The sequence below is a fragment of the Lethenteron reissneri genome, chromosome 22, assembly GCF_015708825.2.
Source record: "Lethenteron reissneri isolate LAM-NWPU_2019-01 chromosome 22, ASM1570882v1, whole genome shotgun sequence".
Taxonomy (NCBI): domain Eukaryota; kingdom Metazoa; phylum Chordata; class Hyperoartia; order Petromyzontiformes; family Petromyzontidae; genus Lethenteron; species Lethenteron reissneri.
In genome coordinates, this window is record NC_083800.1 from 905,915 (window position 1) to 921,211 (window position 15,297).

The 15,297-nt window shown below is 63.4% G+C and overlaps 1 protein-coding gene across 3 annotated transcripts; it reads right to left on the bottom strand.

Moving 5' to 3' along the window:
- On the bottom strand, positions 1-15,040 carry LOC133345456 (serine/threonine-protein kinase 10-like). 3 transcript variants are annotated; one of them, XM_061556198.1, is made up of 18 exons: positions 14,989-15,040; positions 14,605-14,754; positions 14,321-14,393; positions 13,899-14,093; positions 13,654-13,735; positions 13,263-13,397; positions 11,669-13,030; positions 11,227-11,357; positions 10,774-10,897; positions 10,116-10,295; positions 7,218-7,310; positions 6,321-6,410; positions 5,114-5,243; positions 4,217-4,341; positions 3,457-3,645; positions 2,972-3,097; positions 2,629-2,742; positions 1-2,400 (listed from the first exon to the last, which is right to left on the bottom strand). In XM_061556198.1, the coding sequence occupies exons 1-18, from the start codon at positions 14,993-14,995 to the stop codon at positions 2,254-2,256; spliced, it is 3,453 nt and encodes a 1,150-aa protein (XP_061412182.1). In that variant the 5' UTR covers positions 14,996-15,040; the 3' UTR covers positions 1-2,253. The 3 variants fall into 3 exon arrangements, with proteins under 3 accessions (XP_061412182.1, XP_061412183.1, XP_061412181.1); XM_061556199.1 differs by lacking the exon at positions 6,321-6,410; XM_061556197.1 differs by lacking the exons at positions 6,321-6,410; positions 7,218-7,310 and having other exon boundaries at positions 14,989-15,037.
- Between the last annotated feature and the right edge of the window lie 257 nt (positions 15,041-15,297).

The window sequence follows — 15,297 nt, forward strand, 5'->3', positions numbered from 1 at the left end:
TTTACAAACAGCCGACTTTTATTCCCATCGTCGAGTTCACGGGCAGCGCGACGAGGGAGAGCCACCGGGGCCGCTCCGTGCACGCAGCGGCGACGGCGCGGCAAGAGTCGAGAGGAAATCGGCGCGCGGCATCTTCCGGCCGCGCGACTTCTGTTCCGTGCGACTTATGCCGCTTGGACACGGCGGAGTCGCGCGGTGCGACTCCTCCGGCGCTCGCGCGGTGAACGCGAGGAGGGCCCAGGCGCCGTCGCCGATGCGGAGAGCCGCGGCGCCATCGGCTCCGGACACGAGGGGAGACGAAAAGTCGCGGATGGGGAGGCGGGGCAGGCGGGGCAGGCGGCCCGGGGGCCTAGCCGACTCGGCAAGCGCTCGATGGCTCCAACCCGAGCCAACTCGGCCCGCTAGCCACGAGCACGGGGCCGTCCCTAAGCAATTAACAACCAGAGGCGAACCCCAATCCCCAATCGCAGTAGACAACCAGCCCTGCAAATGACAATAAACCTGCACCTAACGCACTACCCAACCAGAACCTCGCGGTACCCAAACCAGCCGTGAGACTTGGTCCCGCCACCGTCGGCCCGCGCACAACCAAAAAGCACGAGACGGGCACCTGCCTCCCACCAATCAGCCACCCAAGGCACTCGTGCTCACCCCCCTCCCACTGAACCTGCCCATGGCCCGAGCCCCACCAGAGCACGGGTGCATGTGTTGTTGTTTCATCTTCCGTGCCGATGTCCACAGCCTCTCATCGCACTGCTGCATGGGGGGGGGGCTCAACGTCAAGACGGGGGTGGGGAGGGCTGGGGGTGAGGGGGGCTCACCTGGTGCAACAGGCCGAGCCATTTTCGGGACAATCTCACCCCCCTGCGCCCCCCCCCACAAACCCCCAACAGGACTCCTGCCGCCCGCCCTTCTCACCCGCACCCCCCGTGTCGGCTCTAGGAGTCGGCATCTACACTCGCGTAGCCGCTGCTCCTGCTGCTGATGTTGGTAAGTACTACCATTGTTAACAACAATAACAACAATCAATAATAATAAAGTAATAAATCAAGCACTGCGCTCAGTGCCGGGACGCAGCGATCCGAACATTTAAAAAAAGACGAAGGAGGGCGCCGCTGCAACACGCGCGCCCCGCTTTAGTTTAAGATCTCACGGACACCGCCACCCACGCGGGCGGGCGGCAAACACGAGCGGGGTCGGGGTGGGGGTCCCGGGCCGGGGTCATCGAGCCGGCTTCCCGGTGCATGGTGGAGGTGACCAAGCCCAGTGGCCCCGTCGGTAATTTCAACAAACGGCGCCGCGCAAACCGTGCGCCAAGAACGTCGCACGGGGGACTGCATGTCGACCGTGGGGGTGGGGGTCTCCGCGCCACGGGCAGAGAGAGAGCGGAGGGCACCCCCCCTGCGCGGAGAGGGGGGCACACGAGCTGTGCATCAGTGCGGTCGCGTCTTGCCCCCCCGTGGCGATGGCAGTGGCAAGGAACTCTGGAAGGGGTGGGCGAGTGCGGAACGCGGAGCGGACGAGTGTGCGAGTGCGGAGTGGGTGAGTGTGTGAGTGCGGAACGGGCGAGCAGAGGGCCTTGTATGCAAGTGGCTGCGAGTCGAGGGCGAGCGGGAGTACGAGTGAGCGGAGGGTGTGTGTGTGGAGGGAGCCTCGGTGATGTCACCGCCACTTGATGGCGAACGGCGGTTGTTGTTGTTGGAGGGGGGTGGATGCGGGTACTGGGGAGACAAAGGGGGCTGGGCGTGGTGCTGGCCACCCACCCTCTCGTGTGGCGTTCCGGCCTTCATAGGTGCTCGCTAACAGCACTTGCCCCAACAGTCAGTCAAGGCTATCGAAGGGATCTTTGTATTCGTGTATAAATGGAAGGTTTGTGTGTGTGGAGCGGTTTTAGTATGCAAGTTGGGTGTGTGAGTGGAGGTGTGTTTCAGTCTGTGTGTGGCCTCAAAGTGCACCTAGCCTGGCACAGGCGCTATGGTGACGTCACTGGCAGTTATTGTTGCGTGTGTGAGTGGAGGTGCGCAAGCGATTATTTTGTGTGTGCATATGCCGGTGAACATGTGTACAAGTATGTGTATGGCTACTTGCGTGTGTATGTATGCATGTCCCTGCCTGTGTGTGAGCAGCTCGCCCGGCTGTGTATGGGTGTGTACATGTGTATGTGCGTGTATAAATATACGTGCCGGTACGTGCCTGCGCGAGTGTGCGAAAGAGCGAGAGAGCGAGAGAAAGCGAGCAATCACGGCGCTCCCTTCACACGCCGCTGGCGCCCATACTGGGCACCGGGTAGAAGCGCGACACGCGATTGGTGGTGCCGGGGTTGACGCACTCCGAGTCGCTGCTCATCTTGAAGAACATCTCCTGCTCCTGGCGCCGGCGCGCAAACTCCTCCTCCAGCACCTGCACGCGCCACGCCGTAACAACACCATCGCACCGGTGTCACAACACACCCAGTTGCTACACCGCACCACCTCACCGGGACGTCACAACGTACCCTACTGTCAACACCGCACCACCGCACCATCGCACCGGTAAGCCAAACGCCATGCTTTAACCTCGCCCCGCGCGTGGCACCACGGCGCCGCGGCCCCCACGTGCGGCGCACGCACCCGCTAGCGGCGCACGCACCTGCTTGCGAGGCTTCAGCTTGTCCCTCCACTCGCGCATCTCCCCGCTGTGCTGCTCGTCCAGCTCCTTGAGCTTCTGCGTCTCCCGCTCCACCAGCAGGTGGCACTTCTCATTCTACACAGACACGGACAGAGGTCACCACACCCCCCACCCCGTGGAGACAACAGACTTTTGAGGCGAGTGCCGTTAGCGGCCGGATCGGAGGGATCGGGGGGGGGGGGGGGGGGAGGGAGATCAGAGGAATCGGAAGGATCGGGGGGGAAGGGGGGGATCAGGGGGAGACGGGAGAGATGGAGGTTTTGGGGGGCAGCGAGGGAGCGTCCTCCCGCCCTGCTGGCATCACCTGCATCTGCTGCAGCTCGCGCATGTTCGCCTCGCACTGCATGCCGAGGTCGCGCATCTGGTTGTCGTGCTTCTGCTGCTGCTGCTGCCGCTCCGCCTTCTGCCGCTTGTCCTCCTGCTGTGCAAACTGTGGGGGGCCGGATATGAGGGTGGGGGGCAAAGGGGGCGGGGGGGGGGCCTGGTTCACCGCCACGCTCACACCTCACCACCATCGCCCCTCACACCTCACCACCACGGCCCTCACACCTCACCACCACCGCCCTCGCACCTCACCACCACCGCCCTCGCACCTCACCACCACCGCCCTCGCACCTCACCACCACCGCCCCTCGCACCTCACCACCACCGCCCCTCGCACCTCACCACCACCGCCCCTCGCACCTCACCACCACCGCCCCTCGCACCTCACCACCACCGCCCCTCGCACCTCACCACCACCGCCCCTCGCACCTCACCACCACCGCCCTCACAAGGTGCTAGGCGGACCTGTTTGATGCGGTCGCGATTGCCTTCTCCGCTGCTGGATGGGTTGATCTGCAGGCTCTGCTTGAACATGGCCATGCGCGTCTTGGCCTCGCTGCGCTGGTTCTTGGGCAGGCGCACGCGCTCCTGCGCCTGGCGTGCCTTCATCTCCTCCAGCAGGCGCTGGTTGTAGCGTGTCATCTGCTCCTGTTCCTGCACACGCCCACCGACAGCGTCGTCGCGACGTTAACGCCTACAGCGTCGTCGCCCCCCCGCCGGCACGAGGTCGAAGGCGACGGTGACCTCGCCCCGGCCGGGCAGCGGCCCGTGGAACGAGGACACGGCCACAGGCACCGGCGACGGTGAAGTCGTCGCGGCCCGTGTGGATGCGGGCCAGCGGTGGGACGGCTTCTCGCTACCAAGCGCTCTCGCGGGCAACCGCTCGTCAACTAGCGCGCAGCCTCGGCCACCTCCTGCCTGCCGACATCGTGCGGTGATGGCGACGAGATGGCGCGAGCCGCGTCGATGAACACGGTGTTGTTGCCGAGCCCAGAAAGTTCGTCCCCTCCCCTGCCCCCCCAACAAGTACCCAATCGGTGCGGACAGTCCGCTCGCGGTGCCAGGCGAGCGTTTTCACGGTGGGCCCCAGGAGGCCGCGGTGCCGCACCGAGTCCCGGCTCGCATCCGGAGCGCGAGTCTGGGGGGTTTCCCCACGCCTTGTTCTAGGCGTAGAGACGTGAACCTTGACCCCAGACCCCCCCCACCCCACCGCCTCTCCACGCACCTTGTCGTGGCGTTTGAGCAGCTGGTGCCGCTGCAGGAAGAACTGCTCCTTGAGCTGCTGCTTCATGAGCTGGTGGCGCTCCTGCATCTGCCGCTCCTCCAGATCCCACATGCCGGCCTCCCTCGCTGAGTGGGCGGGGGGGGGACGAGGGGGGCGGGGGACGGTGAACGCGACCGCCAAGCGAGACTCGGGGTTGCGAGTGACCATGGAGATTTCATGCCAATCATCGTTGGCAACGGTTGGTGCGCTGTGGGCCGCTGTAAAACCCTTCACCATATTCTCCGCATTGTAAGACACACCTCAAACTTGTGCCCGGTGCCAGTAATTTGAGGCAGATCTGCTCATGCAATTTGCCAAAATTAGGACGAACCTGATCGCTGCTCCCTCTATTGTGCAACCGAGATGACAACATCCAATCATAACGCAGATAAGGGGTCACATGACTAACCAAATGTCGTGTGCTCTGAAGACCAATCACGTTTCACCCAACGCCAATTTTCAACAAACACCATTGTCATTGGCCGGACAGAACTCCGCCCTGCCAAGTTACAGTAGCTGCTAACAGGTAACGAGTTGCCGGTGATAGTTTGCTGGCCCAGATTGCCCTAAAGTTGCCCAGGCACATGCAGGCCTTTAGCGGGTCAAAGCCTTTAGCGACTAGGCCCGCACTCGTAGCTATTTTCGTCTATTGTGCCCTCGGCATCACGTAGCGAGAGGAGGAATCCACACCAACATCGTCGTGCTAGGGAACGGCCCGCAGAAGCGGATACCGCAGAGCTACCTCTGAGATCCCGAAGGCCGACGCAACCACCAGTACACAACAGGTGCCGGTGCCGTTTCCACGTGTATGGGGTGTGAGGGGGAGCGAGGGGGGAGCGAGGGGGGGGGGGGCGTCACCTCGCAGCAGCTGCTGCTTGTTGTGGAGGCAGGTCTTCTCCGTCTCCGCCACCTCCACCTTGTGCTCCATGATGATCTTCTTGAGCGCCGCGTCCAGATCCTGCTGCTGCTTCGTGATGAACTCCGTCTCCTGGGCCATGGGCGCACGGGGACCCACGGGGGGTGGGGGGTGGGGGGTGGGGCACGGGGACGCACGCACGGGCACAGGTGCGAAGAAGCACACATGGCCATACATGCACACACCACAGCGCGCGTTCACACGGGCACGCAGGTACGGGCACACACACAGCACACAGCATACACATTTCACGTGCAGCACGTGCCTTCTACGCACGTCATTTAACCAACACGCACACACAAACACATCTTCACAAACGCGCGCACGTGAACGTTTGCGCCAGGCTGTTCCCGTGAGCGCACGCGCGGCACGCGGGGCCCACGCGGGGTCTCGCACAGCGGCAAAAACCCGGTGCAGATCTGGCGGCCAAAGACTTTTACTGGAGATCAGAGTCTGGCCTCCTCCCCCACCAAGCCTCCTCCGCGCACAATGGACCGCTCCATGTCAATACTCATCTGTTTCCCTGGGAGTGTTACATTTACCGCTGGGGGGGGGGGGGGGGGGGGGGGGGAGAGATAGGGACCTGGACAACAGAAGCGACGACGGCGATGATGGGCGAGATGGTGGCCCATAGCCCCCACTTCCTCACTTTAAACTCGACAAATGCCGGAGGGAGGGGAGCAGCAACGTCGGGGTTGGGGAGCTCTCGTTAATGCAGCCACTGCACACTGTAAATCGCGGTTAAACGCGGTTAATCACTGCAACCTCACGGCACTCAAGCGCATGGGGTTAGCGCGGGCACCATCAGTGGCGCCGTGGCGGTGCCGAGGGTCCCGTAGCTCCAGTCCGTCCCTCCCTGGGCCCCGGTGTGGCACTCCCTGGTCCCCGGCCTCTCTCCACCCAGGGAACCCAACTACAGCCAGGAACCTACAGCAACGTTCTTACGACGACCAATCAAGACATGTGATCTGTAGGGCAGTGATTTATTATCTCCGAGGGGGGTCTGCGCTCTGGTGGCCTGTCATGGTTTTGCCCTCCCCCCCTCCTCGTGCGAGTCGGCCCCCACCCCCCCAACCCCGCACCGTTCTCAAGACGCCACTGATGGGAAGCGGGGGAAGTGGCAGGGAGCGGAGGGCGACCCGCACTTACACTGGGCAGTTTGGCGTTGCACAGGGAGAGGGAGGAGAGCTGAAAGCTGTGCACAGGGATCTGTGCCAGGCCCTGTGGACCCAGAGACAGCTGACAGCGTGAGGGAGGGGGGCCGTGTGGGATGGGGGGGAGGTGTGAGCACACCAACTCACACACCGCCGGAACGACCACATGCACGCGCACCAGTACGCAACACCGCAAGCACGCACACCGGCGGATAACGACACACGCTACCACGCTAATACACGCACGCACCAACGTACACACGACAACACGCGTGTCACTGACACGTACGAATACGCCCCCCCCCCCGCTTCGCACGTCGACTCCACAAATGGCGACATGCGCAAACCTACGATGATCACACTCGCAGTCGAGCACACGGCACACCACCACACACGTCCGCACCGTCGCACGACAACAACAACAGCCGCCATTCGCCACCAAGTGGCGGCGACGTCACCGTCGTGCTTGTGCCAGGCTAGGTGCACCTTGAGGCTACGTGAAGTGTCGAAAGGCTCTCGCTGGCAAGGGGTCACGGGACAGACCCAGGTGCTACGGATCAACTATCGCTCATACGAACACACACACACAACCGTCCGCGCGCACACACACACACAGCCCGCGACGAGCGCGCCGACGCCATCGCACGCGGCCCGGTGCCCGCCGTCGTCGAGTCGCGTCCGACGGGAGGCGCGGCACGAATCCGACGACGCGGTGGAAAAGACGCGACGCCACGGCCGCGAACGAGGGGCCCTCCCCCACCGGTGCCGCCCCCCCACCCCCCCACGGCGCTTCCCTCCTTATCCTCGCAACGGTTGCCACGGCGCCCCCCCGGCGGCACCCCCCCCCCCGCAACCATGGTCGGGGGGGGTCTTGAGCGGCAGCGGCGGTTACCTCGGACTTTTGCCTGAGCGCGAGATCCTCCCGGGTGCGCTTTGCGTGCTCTTTCCTCTGCTCTTTGGGAAGTTTGTCCACTTCACTCAACACCTACGGCATGCAGGAGGGGCGCACGCCGCGTCAGGGTGCCCATGCGGGGGTCAGGCTCGCTCCACGGCTGGATAGAATCCTACAGCGTGCAGGGTCACTCACTCTACAGCTGGTTAAGCGTGTATGTGGCAGCATGCGGGGTCAGGCTCGCTCCACGGCTGGACGTTTAACGCGTGGCAAGCAGGGTCGGGCTCGCTAAAAGAGGTGGAACAGCTCACAAGGCAAGCAGGGTCAAGCTCGCTCTACAGTTGGATTGAACTTACAGTAAGCAGGGTCAGGCTCACTCCACAGCTGGACAGCGCACACAACATGCAGGGTCAGGCTCACTGCACAGCTGGACAGCGCACACAACAAGCAGGGTCAGGCTCACTGCACAGCTGGACAGCGCACACAACATGCAGGGTCAGGCTCACTGCACAGCTGGACAGCGCACACAACATGCAGGGTCAGGCTCACTGCACAGCTGGACAGCGCACACAACATGCAGGGTCAGGCTCACTGCACAGCTGGACAGCGCACACAACATGCAGGGTCAGGCTCACTGCACAGCTGGACGGCGCACACAACATGCAGGGTCAGGCTCACTCCACAGCTGGACAGCGCACACAACAAGCAGGGTCAGGCTCACTCCACAGCTGGACAGCGCACACAACAAGCAGGGTCAGGCTCACTCCACAGCTGGACAGCACACACAACAAGCAGGGTCAGGCTCATTCCACAGCTGGACAGCACACAACATGCAGGGTCAGGCTCACTCCACAGCTGGACAGCGGGCAGCACAGGGAAAGAAGCGTGGCGGCACGGGAGCTCGCGCCGTTGCCTCGCGCAGAGCGAGCAGCCAAGGAGTTGTCCTGGACAAACCTGATAACCCACGAAAGCTAAAAGCTCATTGTCCAGCAGAGTAGGGGTTTGTTTAATAATAATAAATAACGTGTTATCGTTATACACGGCGGCGGCCTCGTTGGTGCAAATCGCATCGCCCGCAATCGCAGGGGAGCCACACACGAGCGGGAGGGCAGCAGCCGGCCGTGAGCTGCCGCTGCCGACAGCTGTCCAAGCTCTGCGGTCCCCTCCATGTGTGAAGCTGTCTTCAGCCAATTAATGAGCCTCCGCACGTGTGGGAGGAGAGCAGAGCAGCTGGATGAAATCTCCGCGTGAGGGGGGCGATACTCGATCCCATGCAGATGGAACGGGTGAGGTCCACATCATGCCGTCCCGCCGCCACAGGAAGGGAGCGTTACGACATTTGTGCGATCCACCAACCGCCGCTGCTGCCTCCACAACAGGGTTTACGGGTCGCGTGCAGCGTAGGGAACACCGGCACTCGGCTGAGAGTAGGTAGGGGGGGGTTAAGTGGATAAAAGATCGACTCATTGTTTGTGGGGAGACGATACAATCCAAGTGGATTGTAAAGTGTCCCAACGTACATATCTCTGTCTCTCTCTCTACATATACGGGGGTTATCATGGATTTGCAAGACACGCCACAGGCCGGGACGGTCGAGTAACGATCCACGGACCCGCGCGTCGCGTGACAATCGGGGGTCTTGAAAGCGGCGCGCACTGCAGGGTCACGGCAGCCCCAGCGGCCACCGGAGGAGCAGAACCTCACCCCGGCAGCAAAGCCAACAGGACGGTCGACTCCTCAATGGAATGGCGACCGCTGAATCGGGGGAATTGGTCGGATCGTTACAAGCCGAGCGGGCGCATGCTGCGTCACTGCCAGGCAATGGCGTGCAGGCTGCAAGAGCGTGCAGGGGTGTGCAGGAGCATGCAGGGATGCAGGAGCGTGCAGGAGCATGCAGGAGCGTGCGGGGATGCAGAGAGGTTGGGAGGTTGGGAGGTGGTGCAGTGGGAAGCGAACTCGGAAGTCTGTTACGAGGAGGCTGGCTGTGCTGGGGAGGCGCAGGCAGACGGCACGCAGGGCGGCAGCGCCGCCGGGTGCTAACGGTGCAGGGTCACGGTTGAGGTTAGTCGGACGGGATAGACAGCGCCGGCAGCTGGCGCACGACAATCGGCCTGGCGCCCACCGCCACCAAACCACCAGGGAGCCACTGATGAACACAGCGCCAATACCCATGAGGCATAGAAATGCAACCAATCACGCCTGGGGTCACTGGGTCGGCCCAACGACCTGAACTAATTGTCCATACAATTCGACCAATCAGAGTCAAGCCCTCGACTGCAATAACAGCTGCGGGGGAGGGGGGGGAGACCGACACCACCCAAGCGGACGATGGGAGGGAATGCTGCGCCCAGAGGTCACCCAGAGGTCGCCCAGCGACAGAAACCGCGTCCCGTGAGAAGCGGAGGGAGAGCGCGCGAGACAGCGGAGAGAGCGGAGACAGCGGAGAGCACCTGAACCCGATCGCGAGACGTCACCGTGGGTAGCGAGCGCGGCAGCAGCATCGGCACGGAGACCCAGCGACCGCAACGTACGGCAACGACGACAACCGCTCCAAGCGAGGCCCGCAAAGCGTCGACAACATCCGTGGTGGCGTCGCACCGGACTCGGCACAAGCGCTTGCGTGCGTGCGTTTGTGCGTGTAATCGAATGCATTCATGAATGAGCATGGGCACGCACGCTTAGGCATGAACACGAGTTTGTTAACGTGAGCACGCTCGCAAGAACGCGTACGTGCGTGCGTCCGTGGACCGAGGTCGACGCCAATCGGTGACCGTGGCTGAACATTAACAAGGCCGCGACGTCAACCGGCGAGCGCGCGAGAACGCGAGCGGGCGGGCGGAGAGCCCCCCCCACCGCCCGCTCGCCATCCTCCCGCCCTCCTCTCCCTCGTCGGCGCACCTCCTTGCGGCGGTGCTTGAGCACGTCGTGGTATTTGGCCAGCTCGCGCTCCTGCTCGCCCTTGATTCGCCGCGCCTCGTCGCGCAGCCGCGCCGTGTGATCCGCCTCCAGCCGCTCGATCGACTGCTTCTGCTGCCGCTCCAGCGTCTCGATCTCCGTCTCGTACTGCTTCTTGCGCGACTGGGGGAGGGGGCGGCAGGGGGCGGCAGGGGGGGCGGCAGGGGGGGTTAAGGGAGGGGGCAGGTAAGTAACGGCGGAGGAAACGGTGATCGCTTGATTCCAAGTCGAAGCTTGCTTGGGTCGCACGTGGCGGCACCACGCGTAACACGGTGCCTCGTGTGCCGTGTTGGTGCTGAAGAGCACGACGAACGTCAGGGTCAACTCGATAGTGCGGTGTGTGGTGCGGTGTGTGGTGCGGTGTGTGGTGCGGTGTGTGGTGCGGTGTGTGGTGCGGAGTGTGCCGTGGTCCTCCGAGGCTGTAAGTGTTGAGTGTTTGGCGAACGTGATGCGTCGTATGCGGTGCGTTTGATGCAGTGAGTGTGATGCTGTGAGAAAGCGGTGAGTCAGTAGTGAGTGTGTGGGCGAGTGCACGGTAAGAGCACGATGAGTGCGTGGTTAGTGTGGCGAGAGCGTGGCGAGCGCGTGGTGAGCGCGGTACGTTGGCCTCCTGCTCGGAGCGACGCAGCATCAGCTCGCTCTGCTGCGTCAGTTTGCTGTTGAGCTCCTGCTGCGCCCTCTGCTCCTCCTTCTGCAGCAGCCGCAGCTCACGCAGCTCCTGCCGCCTGCACGCGCGAGCAACACGGGGAACTCGCTCGCCCATGCGCCTGCTCGCTCGCCCGCTCACCCGCCCACTCACTCGCATACCCACTACATGGCTCGCTCACTCACTCACCCACCCACTACACAGCTCAATCCTTCACTTAATTACGTAAAAACACTCCAGCTCACTTGCAGACTCACCCGTTAAAATAACTCACCTATCCACTACGCAGATCACCCACTCACTCACCACAGAGTTTAATCATTCACTCTCCAACCCACTCACTCGCCCCACTCCTTCACTGGTCGACCCACTCGCCCGCTCAACTCACCCACCCCCCGCCATGCTCACCGGAGGAAGCGCATCTCCTCGTCCTTGCGGTGGTCGTCGTTGATGATCTTGCTCGTGGTGACGCTCACCTCCACACCGTCCACCATGAAGCGTCGCGTACGCTTCAGGGTCTTCTTTTCCCGACGCATATCCTGGTGCGCGGTGGTGGGGGGCGGACAGAGGGGGAGGGGCAACTGTGTGAGCCGCGCGAACTTTAAACAAGCAGCAGCAGGCCCCCCCGCATGGATTACATGCGGCACACCCACACACGGCACGGCTCATGATCTACAGTCGGTGTACAATAAGCATATATGTAGTGTCCAATTGTAGATAAATCTGAACCACAAGAATGACCATGCCGATGATGATAATGATGACAATGATGACAATGATGATAATGATGACAATGACATTGACGTTGATAAACAGCCCCCCTCCCGTGGTGTGCTGTGTGGGGTGCCACCTGCAGCGAGAGGGACCCCCCGCCGCCCGCCTCCTTGCTGCGCGCCAACGCACTGTACATGGACAGGCTCATGTCCACGCTGCCCGTATCTGACATGGAGGCGCCCGAGCTGTCCGTGTCGCCCGCACGCCCGTTCCGCACGGGCTCCGGCGCCGCCGGATCCGGGGTTCCCCTCCCCCCCGCCGACTCATCCTCCTCCTCGTCGCTCCTCCGTTCCTCCTTGCGGGAGGCGGGGACTGGCTCCGCTCGCTCGTGCGATTCCTCCGCCCCCGTCCCCTGTTTCTCCCGCTCCTCCTCGGCCTTGGCGCCGACCGGCGCCGCCGCCGGCACCGCCGCTGGCGCCGCCAGGGCCTCCGTCTCGGCCTGGCCCGTCTCTCCGGTAGCCGCTGACGCCTCCTCCGTGCTGTCGTCTCTGAACTCGAGCGGCGGCGGGGGGGTGTCGCGGCCGCCCTCCTCCCCGCTCAGCGGCGCGTCCCGGAATTCCGGGGGCGGCTCCGGAACTTCCTGCACGGACGGCGTTCGGGGCAGAGGCGGTAGCGCGACGCCCGCCACCGCCGCCACCGCTGCCCCCGCCGGCACCGCCTCCTCCTCGCCGCCCACGCTCACCGCGCCATCGGCGCTCGGTTTGGTTACGGCGGCGGCGGCCACCGCGGCTTCCGCGACCGCGACGTTGTCCGAAGAGCCACCCGCGGCCGATGCCATCTTGTCATGGGATGCGGGGTCCGTCTCCTCGTCGCTCTCCTCCTCTGCGTCCTCAAACTCGATCGAGTCGATCACCTCGTTCAGCATCGCGATCGTCACCTCGACGGACTGCGACGAGGGCATTGCTCCCTTCAGCGGCACCTCCTCACCGGACTCCGCCGCCGCTGCCACCGCAGCTTCGTCACCGCCCTCGCCGGACCGCTCCTCCGTTTCTGCGGCGACGATGCTGGCCAACCCGGTCACCGTGGCAACGCCGTCCTCTGGTTTGCTGTTGTCGGAGGGCATCTCGGCAACAATTTCACGAGTCTCAGCCGGTTCCGTTACGGGCTCGGGCACGACTACAGGGGTGGCGGCCGGGGTCACGGCGGGGGTCACGGCCGGGGTCACGGCGGGGGTCACGGCGGGGGTCACGGCGGGGGTCACGGCGGGGGTCACGGCAGGGATCACGGCGGGGGTCACGGCGGGGGTCACGGCGGGGGTCACGGCCGGGGTCACGGCCGGGGTCACGGCCGGGGTCACGGCCGGGGTCACAGCCGGGGTCACAGCCGGGGTCACGGCCGAGGTCACGGCCGAGGTCACGGCAGGCGTCGGGAGTGGCTTCTCGTCCTCCAGGCTGGACACGCTGATATCAGAGGCTGCGCGCTTGTGTCCAGGTATCGACTGCTTTGCAGACGTACGCACACGTGCACACACGTGCACACACGCGCACACACACACGCGCACACACACGCGCACACACATGCGCGTGAGGTGGACCGCGACCACGACTGCCCCCACGGAGCAGCTGAGCGGCGTCTCGCGTGTATGCCTGTGCAAGGGCGCCCGTGTGTATTTGTGCGAGTCTGCGTGTATACGTGTGAAAGTATACACGCGGGCGAGCGGGCGAACTCACGGGCGTGCCCTCGCTCTCCTCGTCGTCCTCCTCGGACCGCTCGTCCATCACCTCCTCCTCCATCACCTCCGCCTTGGCCTCGGCGATGAGCTCACGCAGCGGCTTCACCGCGGCCGCGTCGCTCACGAATGCGTGCTGGGCGTGGTAGGGGGGCGGCACGTTCGTTCACCCAGGGAAGCCACGCCTCTGGTTCAGGAAGGCCCTGTGTGGTGTCTGCGTGGTGTCTGCGTGGTGTCTGCGTGGTGTCTGCGTGGTGTCTGCGTGGTGTCTGCGTGGTGTCTGCGTGGTGTCTGCGTGGTGTCTGCGTGGTGTCTGCGTGGTGTCTGCGTGGTGTCTGCGTGGTGTCTGCGTGGTGTCTGCGTGGTGTCTGTGTCCCTCCTACTGCACGGACCTGCAGCAGCTGTGGGGCAGACCAGCGCGTCTCAGGGTTCTTGTCCAGTGCCTTATGCAGGAAGTCGCTGAACTGCGGGGACCTGGGGGGTGGGGCGGGGTGGGCGAGCGGAGGAGAAGACACCCACGGCAATGACCACCGAATGCACGGGAAGTGAACCGCAGCGGCACACCGCTAGACGTACGCAAACGGTACGTAGTAGGTGTGCGTACAGTGTACTGTGGTGGCGGCGGCGGCGGGTTCACCAGCGCGACGGGGCGAGCAGGGTGGGCGGCTCGCCCTTGGCGATCTTGAGCAGCACGCGCATGGGGTTGAGCTCGTGGTTGGGCGGCTCCACCTGCGCCATCTCGATGAGCGTGATGCCCAGCGACCACACGTCCGCCTTGTAGTCGTACGGAGAGTCCTTGAACGTCTCGCACATCACCACCTCCGGCGCCATCCTGCACACCGCCATCGTCGCCGCACACACGGCACAGTGGGTTACTGCGCGGCGGTGGGGGCAACCGCACTTCTGCTTCAGGGCAGGCAGAGGACGAGGAGCGTGGCTGGTGCGTGGTGGTGCGTTGTATCTTGGTGTGGCGTGGTGTGATGCGATGTAGCGTGATGTGGTGTGGCACGGTGCGGTGTGACACGGTGTGGTGCGGTGTTCTGTTGCGTGGTGCCCCACCAGTACGGAGTGCCGATGAACGAGTCTCTCCTCTGCAGGGTCTTGGTGTTTTTTGCGGAAACTCCAAAGTCAGCTGGTGGGGAGGGGGAGCGACAAATTTAGAATGATCAGGAGGGGTGGAGGGGGAGGAATTGACGGGGAGCCATGGTGACAGATTGAGAGCGGTGTGTGGAGTAATGGAGAGCCACGGAGAGTCACAGGGAGCCATGGAGGAGTAACAGAGCGGTACATCCCAGTGTGTGCGTATGCAAGAAGAGACTGCCGGTTCCGGTGCCCGTGCTCACCGAGCTTGACCTCGCCGTCGAGCGACAGGAGGATGTTACCGGCCTTGAGGTCGCGGTGGATGATTTTGTTGTCGTGGAGGTAGCACAGCGCCTCGAGCGTGTAGCGGCACACGACGCGGATCTGTGGCTCCAGCAGGGGCCGGTCCAGCTCTACACGTGTACAACACACACACACACACGTGTGCAACACACACACACACGTGTACAACACACAAACGTGTACCACACACACACAAACGTGTACATTAGACGCACGCAAACAAAGAAACCCAAGTGGAGAATCGAACGCAGCCACACGTCCGCTCGCCAAGCGACTCTCCACCTGCATTCATGTGCGGGGCTCCCTGACACCTGACCCCACAGCAGCCGCCCCATGTGACTCACCCAGCATGATGGCGTCCAGAGCACCCCCAGGGCAGAACTCGATGAGGATCTAGAGGCGACACACAGAGACACACACGCACACATACCGTCTATACACACGCAATAACAGCGAAGATCCCCCGTATAGCCTTAACATATTAGTTGGGAACAGTGCTTTTAGCAAGCACCTATGAAGGCCGCCATGGCACACAGCAGCAATAACTTATTGAGGCCGAGTCGACCTAGGGGAGGCCCAGGACCGGTTCAGGTGATCATCACGAGTGTTGGCCGTGAGAAGAAACGAACTCAGGTGGGGTTTGAGGCGCAGTG

Bases quoted from the DNA above. Each gene is read 5' to 3' on its own strand.
- LOC133345456 (XM_061556198.1), bottom strand. The intron at 13,031-13,262 runs GTGAGTTCGCCC...TCTGCAAAGCAG, and splicing joins AGGAGAGCGAGGGCACGCCC to TCGATACCTGGACACAAGCG. The intron at 7,311-10,115 runs GTGCGCCGACGA...TGCATGCCGTAG, and splicing joins TCAAGCACCGCCGCAAGGAG to GTGTTGAGTGAAGTGGACAA.